The 18,553-nt window shown below is 35.0% G+C and overlaps 1 protein-coding gene and 1 non-coding gene across 5 annotated transcripts in view; one reads left to right on the forward strand and one right to left on the reverse strand.

Annotated features, from left to right (window-relative positions):
• Window positions 1–18,553, reverse strand: part of XRRA1 (X-ray radiation resistance associated 1) — a 127,350-nt gene that overhangs the window by 62,182 nt on the left and 46,615 nt on the right. For all 4 annotated transcript variants that reach the window (XM_074216872.1, XM_074216870.1, XM_074216871.1 and 1 more), the window contains exon 6: window positions 1,404–1,475. In XM_074216872.1, the coding sequence (XP_074072973.1) occupies window positions 1,404–1,475 (72 nt within the window). The remainder of the gene's footprint in view (window positions 1–1,403; window positions 1,476–18,553) is intronic.
• On the forward strand, window positions 11,497–11,605 carry LOC141510609 (U6 spliceosomal RNA). The gene has a single exon (XR_012475057.1). It is a non-coding gene; the product is annotated as a U6 spliceosomal RNA (small nuclear RNA).

Genomic DNA, 18,553 nt, shown 5'->3' on the forward strand with positions numbered 1-18,553 from the left:
TAAGCTGGGAGGGACAGCTAATACAATGATGACAGAGCTAGTAGCCAAAAAAGGTTTTGATAGGCAAGAGCACTAGGCTGAATCAAAGAAGGATCAACTTCATAAGTACAAGATAGGGCAGGATGGTTATCAGTTTGTAAAAAATTTGGGGGTTGCAGTGGACCACAAACTCCATGTGAGCCAACAATATGGTGGGACAGGGCAACCCAAAAAGTTAATGCCATCTTGAGCTCCATTAAGGGAGGGTCACCTTCCAGGAACCAGAAGATAACAATGGCCAATTGCAGCTTACTCTGGGTAGGGATCAGTTCTGAGCAGTTCAGTTTAAAGACATTGACAAACTCACGGACCTCTGGAGCAGTGCTACCAGGATAGATGGGGAAGGGTCCATGTCACATGAGGATTAGTCAAGGGGAGAGAAGGCTAGGGTGAACACCAGAGCTGCCTTTAGTGTTTGAAGATCTGTTTTATGGAAGGGGGGATTACACTTGTTTAGTTGGGCCCCAGATGCCAGAACCAGGAGCAGCAGGTTAAAAAGTTATAAAAAAAAGGCAAATTAGTTTTGTAGTCAGGAAAAACTTCTTAACAATAAGAACTGTATAAGAGTAGAATGGACCACTTTGTGGAATAGTGGACCCCTTCATGTGTGGAGGTCTTCATGACAGGGCTGGAGACTTTAGTGACATTATTATTATTACTAAAACTGCCACTATTATTCCTGTTATTATTATTATTATTATTATTATTACTATTCTTATTATTAATTGGGATTCCTTTAGGTTATAGGTTAGGCAAGATAGTTTCCTCTAAATAAAATTCTTTTATTCTGTGAAATAAATATTATATTATATTATTATATTATATTATATTACATTGTATCACTGGATCCTCACAGTAGGTATCCCAGGGAGAAGACAATCATCACCTTTATTTCATAGAAGAGATGAGTAGATAACCAGTGGATAGAATGCCAGTTCTGGAGTAAGGAAGACTCATCTTCATGGGTTCAAATCTAGCCTTAGACATTTATTAGCTGTGTGATCCTGGGTAAGTCACTTCACTCTGTTTTGCCTCACTTTCCTCATCTACAAAATAAGCTGGAAGAGGAAATGGCAAACTACTCCAAAGAGTGCAAAGAAAACCCAAATAGAAGAGTTGGATATAACTGAAAAATGACAATTCAACAGCAACATTTTGCACCAGAGGAAACTGAAGACCAGGACAGTTATCTGATGTGCCCACCAAACAATAAGCAGTAGACCCAAAAATAGAGTTCAGACCTCCAAAATCTCAGCCCACAACTTATTCTGTGGCACCACAAAAAGGACTAGCCAAATGAAAGAGATTTTTCTTAGGATCAGAGTGTAATGTTGGCAGAGGCTGTAAGAAATAGTTTTACTTACTTTTGCAATCTTTTGGCCACTGATATTCACATTACACAAATCTGTAGGTCTCTTTACATTGTGGTACTTCAGCTGGAAAAAATAAACAACAGTTAGTTCTTTTCATTACCATTCAGAACAAGAGAGTTTTTTTTATTCACTTTATTCACTGGAGGCCCTTTCCAAAATGCCAATTGTACTTAAGCAATGTCATTTAGCCAGTTGCAGTATACAGAGCAATCATTTGGAGTTTTGCAAAATAAAAACTGCCCAAACCTCCCAGATAGAGATAGAAAAACACAGAATATGGAATATTAAAACTGGAAGGTACTTAGAGGTCATGTAGTCAAGTCTTTTCAATGCAGTTCAATTTAATTCAGCAAGCACTGAGGCAAAAACGAAATATTCCCTGCCCTCATGGAGTTTCCATTCTCCTGGAGGGGTAGAATTTGTACACAGCTAAGTGCCAATTTGGGGAACAATCTGCAGGTTGCTATGTCTGTGACACAGAATGTGTGGAGGAAAGTAGTATGATATAAATATGGAAAAGTTTGCAGAGGGGCTTAAAAAGTTAGGGTGAGGAGCTTATCTTTTTGCCCAGACATAGCAGGAGATTACTGAAAGTCTTTGACCTCTGTCTCAGGAATCTGAATTTGAGAGGTGAGAGACTAGAGGCATTAGATTACCTTAAGTAAGCTACTAAATTCTCTATTTTTTGGTTTTTACAAGGTAATGGGGTTAAGTAACTTGCCCAAGGTCACACAGCCAGGTAATTATCAAGTGTATGAGGTTGGATTTGAACCCAGGTCCTCCTGACTCCAGGGCTGGTACTCTATCCACTGCAACCCCTGGCTGCCCCTGCTATTGCAATTTTCAATGCAATAGGTGATAAGCTAAGTTAGAGAAGTGAGAGAAGGGTACCAATGGGAGGAATAACATAAAAGGATGACTGATAACTGATGGAATGTGGGGGATAAGGAAAAGAGAAGAATCAAGGAGACCTCTTTTTTTTTTAGGTTTTTTTTGCAAGGCAAACGGGGTTAAGAGGCTTGCCCGAGGCCACACAGCTAGGTAATTATTAAGTGTCTGAGACCAGATTTGAACCCAGGTACTCCTGACTCCAAGGCCAGTGCTTTATCTACTATGCCACCTAGCCGCCCCAAGGAGACCTCTTGAAAGATAAAACTAGAGAATGGAAAGATAGTGGAGTCTTCAATTGATTGAAGGTCATCTGAAAGAGGATTGGGGTGGGAGATGGGGAAAATTATCTTGAGTTCTAACTTGGACACCTTGAGTATATGATGCTAATGGGAAATTTATTAGTAGCAGATAGTTGGTGCTGTAGGACTGCAGTTACCCCCTAAATGCACCCTTTTCTCCAAATGTTACTATTTCTATTTTTGATGCTGTTGTTCAGTTATTGAGATATGTCTGACTTTTTGGTTCTCTTGGCAAAGCCACTGGATTGGTTTGCCATTTTCTTTTCCAGCTCATTTTATAGATGGGGGAATGAGGGCAAACAGAGTTAACTGACCTGCTCCAGGACATATAGCATGTAAGAGTCTGAGGCTAGATTTGAACTCAAGAAGCTAAATCTTTCTGACTCCCGACCTGGTGCTCTATCTAATGTACCACTTAGTTGCCCTATTTCTATTTAGAGTACTACTATCTTTTCAGTCACCCAGTTTAAATTCTCAGCATTATCTTTGACTCTTTTTCTCCTTCACCGTACTCCTTCCATATAATCAATTGTGAAGATTTGTTGATTCTGCTTCCTTATCTCTCACATCTCTGTCTTCCTCTGAAAATTTGAGCGTTCCATAACTTCTCACTTCCTTACACTTGTGGGAGACTTCTAACTGGGCTCATAGCTTGTGGTCTTCCTCCTCCCCACCCTAATTCATTCTTAACACAGGTGCTAAAATAATCTCTTTAACCAAAAATAATACCATGTCACTCTTTTATGGAAGAATCATCATTGCTTTTAGAACAAAGGTTCTTAACTGGGGGTCCATGGATCCCCCAAGAGGTTCATGGACAGAGTCTAAAGGGTTAGTGAATTTGTTTTTGTAATACTTTGATAATTGTACGTCAATTATAATTGATTTCCTCTTCATCCTACATATTTTATTTTATGCTTTTTAAAGCATTACTCTGAGAAGGGAGCAGCAGCTTTTCACCAGACTGACTACCAAAGGGCTTTTATTTCTAAGATAAATGATGATCTCAGTATGACACATAAAGACCACAATCTGACTTTAGCCACCTACTAGACTTCTATATTTCTTCATGGACTTTACATTTCAGCCAAACTGCCCAACTCTGAACTCAGAAGCCATCTCTGGCTTCTGTGTTTTGGATGAATTGTCTGTTACACCTGGTATGTACTTTATTTTTACCACTACCTCTTAGAATCCCTAACTTCTTTCAAGGTTCAGGTCCTGGTTCCCTTAGTTCTTTGCTCTCTCTCCCTCCTCAAATAATCATTTATATACTTATTTGCTAAATATTATATTCTCACCATCCCTTCCCCATGTAAGCTTTCTGAACAATTTTTTGTTTTATATTTATCTTCCCATTATATTTATTTGCCCATTTAATATCAAGTAGACACTTAATAATGTTCATTTTTCCTGGATTAGAACATTTTTAATGTGTTATGGACGCCTCTGGCAGTCTGGTAAAATCCCTTCTCAGAATGTCTTTAAACATGTAAAATAAAATAAGTAAGATTAAAAAGAAACTAGTTATACCAAAACATAGTTACCAAAATCTTAAAATATATACACAAGTTCACAGACCTAAGTTAAGAACCTTAAAATAGGGAGAGTTTAAGATTGGATACATTTTAGGAGCTGATGAAAGAGCACAGAGAGACAAAAAGGTGTGAAGTATAGAGTCTTGGGAGACTGCCAATTTATTAGGTGGTAGATGGATGATGATAGAGTGAAAGAGGAACAGTCAGGCAGATAGGAAGAGAACCAAAACAAAAAAAGTGGTTTAAAAAGGAGGAAATTGAGACCAGTTAAGAAAAGGAGTTTGCCCAATATTACACCCAATCAGAAAAGTACTGGAACTAAATGCTAATCTAATATCAGGTAGATTAAGTCTTTTCCACTTTATCCTGATGCCTTTCCCATAGCTTTCCATATTAATTGAAGACCTCTCTACATCTAGTTATTAGCATGACTAAAAATAGAAGGCCAATAGCCATCCAGAAGGAATTTATTTGGACCTAAAGACTGTTCATTTATTCATTCATTCAATATTTGTTGAATACAACTGGCACAGATATCTAGTCAATAGGTACAAGGCACAAAAATCTCAGAATTGGAAGAGACATTACAGGTTATAAAATACTTGAGAGTCTACCTGCCAAGACAAATCCAGAAACTATATGAACACAATTACAAAACACATTTCCATACAAGAATATAGAGGGAATTAATTGAAAAAATGCAAAGCAAGGTAGACTAGTCAAATTATACTATAACATATTGATGATCAAAACTGTTTAGTAATGGCTAAGAAACAGAGTGATGGATCAATGGAAAAGAAATAGTAGTAAATGACTTCACTAATCTACTGTTTGATAAACCCAAAGACTCCAGTTTCTAGGTTAAGAACTCACTATTTGACAAAAACTGCTGGGAAAACTGGAATGTATAGACCAATATCTCATACTTTATACCAAGATATGATTTAGACATAAAGGGTGATACCATAAACCAATTAAGAGAATAAGGAGTAGTTCAACTGTTTGAACTATGGAAAGGGGAGGAGTTTATGACCAAAGAAGAGATAGAGCATATTATAAAAAGCAAAATAGGGGCAGCTAGGTGGCACAGTGGTAGAGCACCAGCCCTGGAGTCAGGAATACCTGAGTTCAAATCTGGCCTCAGACACTTAATATTTACCTAGCTGTGTGGCCTTGGGCAAGCCACTTAACCCCATTGCCTAGCAAAAACCTAGAAAAAAAGAAGCAAAATAGATAATTTTGATTATAGTAAATTAAAAAGATTTTGCACAAATAAAATCAATGCAACCAATATTAGAGGGAATATAGTAAGCTGGGAAAATTTTCACAGCTAGTCTTTCTGAAAAAGACTCATATCTAAAACATATAAAGAGTAAAAGTCATTCCCCAATTGATAAATGGTTAAAAGATATGAAGAATCAGTTTTCAGATGAAGAAATTAAAGCTATCCATAGTCATATGAAAAAATACTCTAGGTAATTATTAATTAGAGAAATGCAAATTAGTAGGCAGCTAGATGGTACAGTGAATAGAGCACCAGCCTCAGAGTTGGGAAGACCTCAATTCAAATCCAGTTTCAGTCATTTGAAACTTACTGTGTGTGATTTTGGGCAAGTAACTAAACCCCACTGTCCTACAAATAAAAAGGAAAGAAGGAAAAAGAAAAGATAAATGTAAATTGAAACAATTCTGCACACCTATCAGACTGGCTAAGATGACAAAAAAAGGAAAATGATCAATGTTGGAAGGGATGTGAGAAAACTGGGACACTAATGCACATTGGTGGAGTTATGAGCCAATCTAACCATTGTGAAACACAATTTGGAACTATGCCCAAAGGGCAATCAAACTTATTGCACCATTACCCTTCAGAAAAGTCTGAAAAGACATATGAATTGATGCTGAGTGAAATGAGCAGAACAGAACACTGTACACATTAACAGCAAAATTGTGTGATAATCAGCTATGATGGACTTAGTTCTCAGCAATATGTTAAGCATTCATATATATATATATATATATATATATATATATATATATATATATATATATGAATATAGCCTATCACAGATTCCTCAGTATCATGGAGAGGGGGAGAGGTAAGGGGAAAAAAAAGATGAATGCTGAAAACTATCTTTGCATGAAATTAAAAAAATAAAATAACAATTAAATTTTAAAAGAAGACAAGAAAAGACATCACAGGTCTAGTTAATTAAATTATGTTTTATCACTACCCAAGAAATGATCATACTATCTCTGTTTGTAGACATCCAGGGACAGGAGGTTGCCATATCATAAAGCAGTCCATTCTGTTTTGGAAGAGTTAATTGTTAAGAAGTTCCTCTTTTTATTGAGCTAAATTCCATCTCCCCTTAACTTTTCAATTCCATAAACATGTATTAATTTTAGGACCTTGTGCTTAGCTCTAAGACTACTTCTATCTCCAGCCCTGATCCCTCTTCTCAGCTCTAGTCACATATCTTCAATAATTTACAGAAAATTTTCACCTGCATGTTTCACAGGTACCTCAAACTCAACATATCCAAGGCCAAATTTATTATCTTTTAAAGTCATTATTATAAATTTTATAACCATCCACAAGAATAAATAAAATTAAATGTAAAACAGTAATTAAAAATATATATGTATCATTAATATAGAAAGCTCAATGTTTTAAGAAAAAACAAATACATGAAAAATAACCCACTAAGAACCTGTCTACCTCATATTTTCTTCTAAATTCATTTGATATTTTTGTTTACTATTCCATGTAAGGAGAAGTGGTCAGTTTATTCATTGATCAAGATGATGAATTTTCTAATCAAATATTAAAATTACAGGATACATTTGTTTGGTGATATCTAAGGGGCACCTTCCCATGAAATACAGACATGCCCATTGGGATCTTTCTGATAGCATACAAGGAGTTCAATCTGATTCATGGACAGATTCAGGGAGAATGACCTCTCATTGTAGAACTCTCCCTCTACATGGTAGAATCATCGTTTTTGCTCACTTTCACTCTTGGATTTCTTTTTATTAGAGTATACTTGTGTTATTGAAGGAGTGAAAGAAGGAACCTATACTCATGTACAATTTTTACCTCCCAGGAATAAGTGATGATAACATACAGCAGAAGCACGTGGCAAAGAAGGACATAGGTTTACACTTGGCTTGAGAGGAAACTATGATAAAACTATGATGGCTATCTGTACAGGTTTTTCTCAGTGGCCCAAGAGTTTCAAATTTCTGATCACATTTTGTCTTTCTAGTTACTTTTCTGACTACAGGTTGGAGATCTTAGAATGGACTTTTCCAGTCTGTAAGATGATGGTAATTGGGACATTGATAAGAGTATCTGCAAAAACACATAGCATTGAATGTAGATATGGCTTGAGAAGAAAAATCTTGAGTAATTTCCCTGTTTCTGGAATTATTTTAGTAACCCAATTTGGCAATAAGACCCAGATTCTCTCACTCTATAGGGTTGTTAACTTGATATCGGTAAATTTATTTCTTCAAATATTTTGATAACTATATTTCAACATAATTGTAATAAAATCAATTTTATTTTATGCATTAAAACATTATTCTGAGAAAGGGTTGAGATTGCTTAAGGAGTCCAATACACAGACCCACATTAAGAAATTGCATCTGAGAGAGAGAAGGAGCTTTCCCAATGCATCATGATTGTTGGACAAAGAAGAGGCTCCTCTGCCAAGTTTCTGCACAGTTTCCTACTTGAAAAGAAAGCTAATGAATTACTTAAAGTAGTGGAACGCCAGAAGGAAGGGGATTGCTTGATCAGAGGCCTCCAGAGTATGCTTATTTTTCAGGAGGAGAGTAAACCATAAGGTGGTGCTAGACCTCCATCAATGACCCCAAGAGAAAAGGGTTTTCAATGGAATGTCCAGATTGAATCACCATTAGGCAAAAAAACTATACCAAAGGGATACAGAGGCACTCATTGTAGAATGGATTCTTTGGAAAGAACTTTGAAAAGCTGAAGGAGGAAAGAGGTTAGAACTGAAGGCAGAGATCTCACTTCAGGGAAATGCAGAAAAAAGTGAGAATTTTGCAGTTATTTGGTTAGGATAGACATTGTTTTTTTATTTCAGTGAAATGACTGTTATGTCAGGATAGTCTGGCTCTTAGAAAGCAATTAAAGGTGTTCAAGGAATACCTTGCCACGAAGAATTAAGTGTTTCTTTTAAAAATCACAGAAATAAGTAAACATGAAAGAAAAAAAAAAAGATGGCTATGAAGAGGCAGACAGAGGGGAATCCTGACCAGTGTCAGTCAAAAAATATTTAAGAGTCTCCTGTCTAGTGGACCCTGGACTAAGTATGACACTTCAGTCAGTGAGAGACTGTTTCAAGAATAATGAGATACTGAGAGATCTGCTATGGACAATGCCATCCATATCCATAGAAAAAGCTATGTAGAGTAAAGCATACTATGTTCACTTTTTCAAAATTTCTTTTATGGTTTTTTTCTTTCACATGTTCCCTACCCCCAATAGTTCTAATTCCTCTTTCACAACATGATTAATATGGAAATATGTTAAACATGTACAACTTTTACCAGACTGTTTGCCACATGAGGAGGGGGCAGGGAAATGAGGATGGTAGAAAAATGTGGACTCCATAAACTTGCATATAGTTGAATGTTGAAAAAATACCTTTGCATGTAATTGTAAAAATAAATGAAATTTCAATTAAAAAGTGAGATTATATAAACCAAAATTCTATGAAAATTCCATCTATTTCCTTTCACTACTCTGATGGCTCTGTAGTCTCAGCCATGGAGTCCTACCCCTACACCTAAGTCCTACTCCCAGTTCTACCCCCAAGGTGCAGATCACACCTATCCATGCCTTCTCATCCTATAAGATTCTTGTTTATGTTTTCACATAAATTCTCACCAGGGTGTGGGAGGCAAACTCCTGTAAGTCCTGTGATGCTTGTTACTGAAGAGTCAGATGGACAAAGAAAAGCATCATCCACCTAGTAGATGATGTTACATGTCTTACAGCCATCAATCTCAAATTGGAGAAAAGGGTCCAATATTCATTGATAGAAGAAATTTCCTTAAGGACTTTCCTTTGTCAAGGAAGTCATAGGTCCAGACCCCATCTAATTTTTTAAATAGCAATAACATCTATTATTATTCTAAGAAGTTGGCATCCTCCCTTTACATATCTTGAAAATCATAGTTCAGTGTTTTAAAACTGTATTGTTTATTGATTTAATTCAGCTATTCTTCAATTGTTATTTTCTTTTAATGCTATTTCTACCTCCTTATAAGAACATGTTAGATGGTGGAGTCAAAATCAAAATCACTCTTTTTTTTAATGGCAAAAAGTTTGTCTTTTTAAATGAAAGTTTTGACAGAAGAAGAAGAAGAAGAAGAAGAAGAAGAAGAAGAAGAAGCAGCCTAATATAGTGGATAGAAAGTGAGTCTCAGCATCTAAAAGACCTGAGTTCAAGTTCTATGATATAAACTAATGTTTGACTGTTCAAGTTACTTAACCATTCAATGACTCTCAGACCACTCTCTGAGAATAAGATACACAACAGCTGCTAATCTGCTTTGAGAAGTGAGTTTCTTTACCGGAACCTCCTTATACCTATGAAATCACAGATCCAGAGCCTGGACTTAGTATTGATTTTTTAAAAAGTTGTGACAATTCTTCTTCATTTTTCATTTGTCTACTTTCTCTGTATAGGTCCATCTTTAAATGTTCTTGATGTGATCTGGTTTCATTGGATCTCTTACCAAGCATTCTGCACATTTATTTTTCCCTTTACTGCTTCTTTTTGTTTTATGAGGCAATATTACTTAATATTTTGCATCCTTCCTCCTTATTTGAGAGTGTATATATATATATATATATATATATATATATATATATTCTAAGTCAGTTGGCTAAAAGGTCAAGAATTTTATAAAACGTTAAGTCTGACCTTCTCATTGTGGCATCTGATTTACATTGGTTAAATTCCCTCAAGAGTTGTGGTAATCTATACCTGTGCCTGATCTTTTGTCCATTTCTTATTTAAATAGGTTATTTATAGACTACCTAAATAGGTTAGTTTACAGAGATCCTACATATAACAACTAGTTCAAAAATAGAAAGAAAAGACCTTCACATTCCCAAAAGGGAGAAATTGATTAAGGAGACTCTGAACAATTGATTTGCCCCAACAAAGTTTGGGTTATATAAGGCAGGAAACAGAGACGATGAATTGTTAAAGTATTAAACCAAATATTAAGAAATGTCTTCACTTTGTTGACATTTTAGAATTGAAGTATCAGCCATAGCTCATGTCCATTTATAAAGCAATACTTTCTAGGGGAGCAGTTGAGAGCAATCTTTAAGGAATGTGATTTCTGATAGTAGGGAAGAGAAATAGCTATGGAGGAGAATATAACTCTTGAGAGAGAAATTTTCTTTGTCTCTTCAGTTGTGTGGAGGGCAACCTTCTCTCCATCTCACTATGGCATCTTATGGCAAAATGATTTGCCTAGTGGGAGACACCATATTTTTCAGGTGCAGCCCTAGTCAACCAAAGAATGAGACTAGGGAATCTTTGCAAGTAGAGAAAGAGTGAGCTCTGGCAGTTAAGTACAGGGAGAGATAGGTCCAGAAGTCCAAATGAGTTCACCTGCACTGATGCTGTGCCCATGCACTTAGACTGAGGGCAACATGAAAAGAAGGAGGACTTCAGAGTTCTGAAGAATATGAAATCATTTGATCATTAACTTATTTAGATAGGAAAATAAAAGATTAGAAATTGAAAATCAAGGAACCTTGAAGTTTAGAGCTTATTGATAGTAATTGGGCAATGCCATTCTTAAAATACAAATTCCCTTGAAACTATTAGCTAAATTTGGGGACAAAGCCCAATCTACACAACACTTCTCTAAGGACAGTGTTCTAACAGAATCCCATACTGATATTGATTTACATGATGATGCCTTTGCAAAGCTTCTGAGAAAATGATCACAACAGTTATACAAGCTGGCTGGTATCCAGTGCTTCTCTTCATTCCTTATACTGATGATCCTCTTCCATTAATCATGCACATGAAGGGATATGCAGGACTAAAATCCTGGGCTTTGAGCCAGAGGCTAAACCCAGAAGCAAAGTCTATAAGGAAGAAGAAACCATTACCAGACCGGTTCTTAAACTCTGAGTTCACACCTGGGGAGCCTCCTGCTCAAACCAAACTACAAAGATAAATACCAGAATCAAACAAAATATTTACAGTGAAGTCAATGACACTAAAATGAAATGGCAACTCAATTTCTAGGAAATTGAATGCCAGACACAAAATGGCAAATAAAGCTAGAATACTCACTTTCTCTAGTATACATATTAAAATTGAAAAGGCATAGAGGAGACAAGCATGTCCCTTATGCATGGATAACATGTAAAAATCATAAAGTGATTCATATTTTTAAAATATAAGATCCAGTGCTACTGGGTCTGTACAGAAATTGGCACTCTGATACACTGTTAGAATCTTAGGAATAAGTCACAGAAGTGACTATAGCCCTTAACCTAGTGTTCCATTGCTAACTTTTGGACCCCCAAAGGAAAGAATAGCTGATTTGTGTATAACTATTTCATTTTATAATAGTGAGAAATCAGAAATAATGTATATTCCAAAACTTGAAAAATGTCTGAATAAATTATAATATATTAACAACAGAGTACATAAAATGTTAACTATAAAGCATACAAGGAAATATGGAAAAACTGATTTGAAAAAATGGAAAGTAAAATCAGAACTTAGAAAGGTGACTACATGAGAAATGAAAGAGAAGAGAAGGAAGGAAGCTAAGGACAGAGGCAATTTAGAAAGACTGAAAGAGAAATTGACTAATTTTTTTTCTTTTATGTTCTTTGCTAAATAGTTTTATTAAATGCTAAGGGTTTTTTTGTTGTGAACATTTAGACCCTAAAGGATCTAGACAGTTTCTAATATAGACAGATGCAGTGAAAGCTGCTTTTAGGAGAATTTTTATTTTTTTCCCTTAATTTCTATATTTTATTTTATTTTCCCCCCAGTTACATACAAAAACAAGTTTGATAAATTTTATTTTGAAATACTTTCAACATCAAAAAGTATAAAGAACAGAACAATGAATATAATTTTTAAAACCCTAGAAAAATCAGCAAATTAAAAAATAAGAACTATATAAAATATGTATGCATATGTGCATATATGTATGTGTATATATGCATCTTCTACATTGCAGGGCTGTTGTCAGGATGAAATAAGATAGTATCTAAAAAGCTCTCAGCTCAGAGCCTAGAATAATAGTTGCTGTACAACTCCTTTCCCTTCCCCAAAATAGAAATTCTGAAAATCAAAGAGGAGATGAACAAAACTGAAAAATTCCAACACTGAATTAATTTTAAAAAAGATTAAACCATTAGCAAGTCTGACTTAAAAAAAGTAAATCAGCAACATCAAAAATTCAAAAAAAGAGAATTCATAACAAATAAAAAAGAAATTATTAGAAACTATTTTGTTTATGTAAAATTTAAATGAAATGGTTGAATATTTACCAAGATATAAAAATCTTGGACCGACAGAACAAGAAAAAGAAAATTTGAATAATCTGATCTTAGAAAGGAAAGTATAAATGCCATAAATGAATTCCCAAGTGTGGGGGGAGATGGATGAGATGTAGGAATCCCTGGATTAACAATCAAATCTTAAATATCCAAAGAATAATTCATTCCCAATATAACATAAACTGATTTAAAAATAGTTTAAAGAAGATACTCTACTAAACTCCATCTATGAAATAAAAAGGTGCTGACATCTAAAGCAAAGAGAATCAAAACAGAAAATTGTAGACCAATATCCCAAATTAATACTCATGCAAAAATATTTTAAATATCAAATTAATAAAGAGACTACAAAAGCTAGGTGGTACAGCAGATTGCCAGACATCTTAAACTCAACATATAGCCAAGCTGAACTCATTCTCTTTCCCCTTTTCCTCTCTCCTGATCCTATCTTCTCTATTTCTGTAGAGGGCTACACCATTTCCTAGTCCCTTAGACTGGCTTCTTCACTTTTATCTGCCATATCCCATCTGTTGCCAAGGTCTGTTGATTTGTCTCTGGAAGACATTCCCTTCTCTCTCTGACATTGTCACCACTCTAAGGCAGTCCCTCATCACCTCTTTCCTATTTCTTTTAAGTTGTTTTATTTTTTGTAAGGCAATGGGGTTAAGTGACTTGCTGAAGGTCACACAGCTAGGTCATTATTAAGTGCCTGATGTTGAATTTGAACTCAGGTCCTCCTGACTTATACTCAAGGCTGGTATTCTATCCACTGCATCACCTAACTGCCCCTCTCATGCCTATTTCAATAACTGTTGATAAATCTGCCTGCCCTAAGTCTTTCCTCACTCCATTTAGCCACCAAAGGGATATTTCTAAAACATAAGTCTGACAGTCACGCCCCTGCCCCACCTCCACCCCCAATTCTATAAACTAAAGTGGCTTCCTATTTCCTCTAGGATCATATACTCTGTTTGACATTTAAGCCTTTCATAATGTAATCCCCTCCTCTTTTCCTGTCTTCTTACACCTTGCTCCCTGTTATATATTATTGGATCCTGTGACATTATTCTCTTGACTATTCCATGAACAAGATACTTCCAGATCTTAGCTTTGAGTATTTTTTCTCAAGGTCCCCTAGACCTGGCACTCTCTTCCTCCTCCACTCTGCCTTTGGACTTCCTTTAAGTCTCAACCAAAATCCCACCTTCTACTAGTTTTCCTAACCACTCTTAATTCCAGTACTTCACCTCTGTTATTTCCTTTTTATCCTGTATATAGTTTGTCTGTACATATTTTTTTTGTTTGTTGTCTTCCTCAATAGACTGAACTCTTTGCTGGCAGGGATCATCTTTTGCTTCTTTTTTTTAAATCACTAATGTTTGGTGTATATAGGTGCTTAGGAAATGTTTATTGACAGAGAAAGATAGATTATTAAAATAAACCAAACTAATAAAATGAGAAAAATTGCCAAAAATCATGTATTCCAGAAGAGATATCCTCCACCTCTAAACCATATGTCCTGGGGAAAAGAGATGATATCCCAGACCTGTTAAATATAAGATTTTCCATAGACTTGTAACAAAGACTTATCGGCCAATTTCCTTAGACATCTGCTTGTTTTAGACTTCAAGCAGCTGATTAACTAAAATTCTGTCCCTTTTCTTCAATGAATATGCATAGGAGAGAATATCACACTTATTGCCTGAATAAATAGCCTTATTACCATTGTTGGGTAAGTTATTTAACCTCTTTGAACCTCAAGTTTTTTCATCCATAATATAAAGAGTTTTCTCAAATAAATGTACCATATCTCAAATATATGGAAAATGTTGTCAAATTTATAAGAATACAATTGATAAATAGTCAAAGAATAAGAAAAGACAGTTTTATTGATGGAGAAATCAAAGCTTAAGAAAAAATGCTATAAATCATTATTGATTAAAGAAATACAAATTAAAACAATTTTGATATATCACTTCATATCTATCAGATTGGCTAAAAGAAAAAAAGAAAAATAATAAATGTTAGAGGGGATGTGGGAAAATTGGGACACTAACACATTTTTGATAGAATGGTGAACTAATCCAAGCATTTTGGAGAGCGATCAGGAATTATGCTCAAGAGCTATAAAACTATGTAATCCCTTTGACCCAGCAATATCTCTTTATACCAAGATAATCAGGAATAAGGAAAAAAGAATCTATATCTTCTAAAATATTTGTAACAGCTCTCTATGTGGTGGCAAGGAACTGAAAATTAAGAGGATGCCCATCATTTGGGAAATAGCCATACAAGTTAAGGTATATGATTGTGATAGAATATTACTGTGCTGTAAAAATGATGAGCAGGTTGATTTTGGAAAAACATGGGAAGATTTGCATGAATAAGGAAGAATGAAATGAAGAGAATCAAGAAAACACTGGATACAGAAACAGCAATATTGATTGAGGAATAACTGTGAACAACTAAATTATTCTGAGTATTGTAAATACTCAAATTAACTACAAAGTATCTTTGAAGGGAGGATGATATCCATCTCCAGGGAAAGAATTGATAAATAGTAGTATGCATAGCATGGTTTTACAAATACAAACACACATACACACACATCTGAATCTATCAAATGGTAGTCTTCTCTAGAGCATGGGGCGGGGAGGAGGAAGGGAGGAAGAAAGACAGTTTGGACCTTAAAATGCTGTCAAAAATTAATTTAAAAAAAAGAAAAGCTCTAAGTGAGCAAGCCTCCATCTACCACCCAACACCTCAAGTATGCTTTCCATGCAACACAAAATGTATTGTCTAAAAGTCAGAATGCAGGGAAAAACATAAGGATTCTAGGTATCCCAGAAGAACATAAAAAGTCAAAAACCTGACCAATAATTCCAGAAATAATGCAAGAAAATTGCCTAAAATTTCTGAACATGGAAAACAAATGGTCAATTGAAATAATCCCTAGATAACCTCCAGGAAAAAAAAACTCAAGAGTGCAAACTTCAAGACACATAGTTGTTAAGCTTGAGGGTTCCTTTGGAAAAACAACAAATTTGCAAGTGACCAGGAGAGAGATCTTTATATATAAAGGAAAGGAAATCATAATATTATAAGATTATTCTGCAGTTATCAGAAAATGCAGGGGAGAATGGAATGTGTTCCAAATACCAATGGATTTGAAGATGCTGCCCAAGGTAAATTACTCAGCAAAAATGAGCCTAATCATAAATGAATAAGGATGGCTATTCAATAATAAGGGGCATTCAAAACATTCCAAGAAAGAAAAACATATCTGAAGAGATTATTTGCTTCTCAATTATCCTACACAACAGACATACAAGAAAAGTAAACAAATTTATTAACCTTGGATGATAACAACAATAAAATAAGAACAAAAAAGACCATCAAGAGACTTCTTTCTAAAAGCTCAGAGGAGACAAGGGTGAAAGCAGAAGATGGTAGAGAAACAGGCCTGAAACATGATAGACTAAACCTCATAATGTCCCACGCACAAGTAAATCAACTACTAAATTTTAGGAGGGTACATAAAAAAGGAGGAAAAGAAGGAGAAGAAAAAGAATATATGATATATCCTATCAAGTCAAACACTAATATTATTAAAGAATCAACTACTAAATTACAAAATGAGAGGGTACATAAAAATGAGGAAAAGAAGGGGAAAAAGAATATATGATTAGCCCTATCAAGTCAAACACTTACAAAGAAAGGAAAATAACTCCTGTAAGTCTCTCAAGAAGAAGGCCTTGAGGAAAAGATCCTATGGCAGAAGAGAAATGTTCTACAGAAGAAGACAGAGACTTTACAATGGTTATTATTTGTAAGGATTTGTAAAGGTGCTTAGAACAAACACTAATCTTACTTCAAAGTGGGAATCAAGAGCTTCTGATACTCAGAAGATTGGGAGGATATGGACCCAAGGAAAAAATTTTGAGGTAAATGAGGGAAAAAATGACCAAAAAGAAGGCAAAGGTCAATAATTAACTGCACCATCAGCGACATAGGAAAATTCCTATAAGTACTATCCACTGTATTACCTGTGGAAACTGATATTTTTAAGAATGTGAGGGAAAACAGAAAAGAAGGGAACTCAGAACAAAATTTTCCATGCAATTACAAAAACTGTTAAGAAAAGAGAAATCAGGGTGGCTAGGTGGCACAGTAAATAGAGCACCAGCCCTGGAATCAGGAGCACCTGAGTTCAAATCTGGCCTCAGACACTTAATAATTACCTAGCTGTGTGGTCTTGAGCAAGCCACTTAACCCCACTACTGCCTTGCAAAAAAACTGAAAAAAAAAAGAGAAACCAAGTTACCTCAAAAGTTTTAATTCCATGGGAATACAAAGACTTGATAAGGACTAAAAAAGCATAAATGCCATAAATCAATAAATAAAAGACTAGAATAGACAAAAGAGAATGATAAATGATGGAGAACAAGGGAAAGAAATACCATTTTAGAAAAAGGTGCAGAAAACTTAAAAATGTTAATGTATAAAATAAAAGGAAGCAGGAGAGGGAGAGAGAACTTGATTATTTAAACTGAGAGGGGAAAAAAGAGGGGGGGGGAATTAAAGAACCAGATAGAAGCATGCAAGAAAAAGGAATAATCAAAATTCCAAAAGCAAGGGAAAGGGAAATAATTAAGAGGACTAGTGGTGCTTCAGGGTGATGAAGCCCATTGATAGAAATAAAGACTCCTTAAAAGAATTAAGCTAAATTAACTGAAGAGACACAATACTGTATTAAAAATGGAAGAAGGCAAAACCTATAATTTGGAGGAAAAAATATCAAAAACAAATGGAGTAAAATATTCACCTAGTTCTCACAACTTAAGAAATTTTCAGTTCCCAATTCTCTCCCTTTCTCCCTCCCTCCTGCCCTTCCTTCATCCATTAAGAAGGTAAGTAATATAATATCCATTATACATGTGAAGTCTTACAAAACACATTTTCATATTAATCATGTACAAAAAAGCAAGAAAAATAAAACAAAATAAAATATGCTTCAATGTGTAACCATAGTTCATTGTCTCTTTCTCCAGAGATAGCATTTTTCATCTTTGGACCTCATATGCAATAAATAAGAATGACTAATTTCACATCAACTATTTCCCAGTTGATCATTTTTACATTATTGCTATTAACTCTGTATAGTGTTATCCTAGTTTTGTTCACTTCACTTTGCATCAGTTCATATAAGTTTTCATGGGTTTTCCTGAAATTATTCTGCTAATCATTTCTTATAACAAAATGGCACTCCATCACAATGATATACTACAACTTGTTCAGCTATTCCCCAATTGATATTCATCTTATCAATTTTCAGTTCTTTGCCACCTCAAAAATATCAGCTATAAATATTTTTGCTCTTTTTTTAGTCTTTTTGAAATATAAACCTAGTAGTAATATTGTTGGATCAAGAGATATATTCAGTTTTATAGCCCTTTGGATATGGCGCCAACTTTTTCTATATTATGGCTGGACCCCATCAACAGTATATTAGTGTAGCTATTTTTCCATATCTCCTCCAGCATGTCATTTTCCTTTTTTGTCATGTTAGACAATCTGATAGGCATCAGGTAATACCTCAGGATTGTTTTAATTTGCTTTTCTCTAATTATTAGTAATTTAAAGCATTTTTTTCATATGTTATTGATAGCTTTGATTTATTCTTCTGAAAACTGTTCTTATTCTTTTTTTTTTTAGTTTCTGCAAGGCAATGGGGTTAAGTGACTTGCCCAAGGCCACACAGCTAGGTAATTATTAAGTGTCTTGAGGCCGGATTTGAACTCAGGTACTCCTGACTCCAGGGTG

The sequence above is a fragment of the Macrotis lagotis genome, chromosome 1 (assembly GCF_037893015.1).
Source record: "Macrotis lagotis isolate mMagLag1 chromosome 1, bilby.v1.9.chrom.fasta, whole genome shotgun sequence".
Taxonomy (NCBI): Eukaryota; Metazoa; Chordata; class Mammalia; order Peramelemorphia; family Peramelidae; genus Macrotis; species Macrotis lagotis.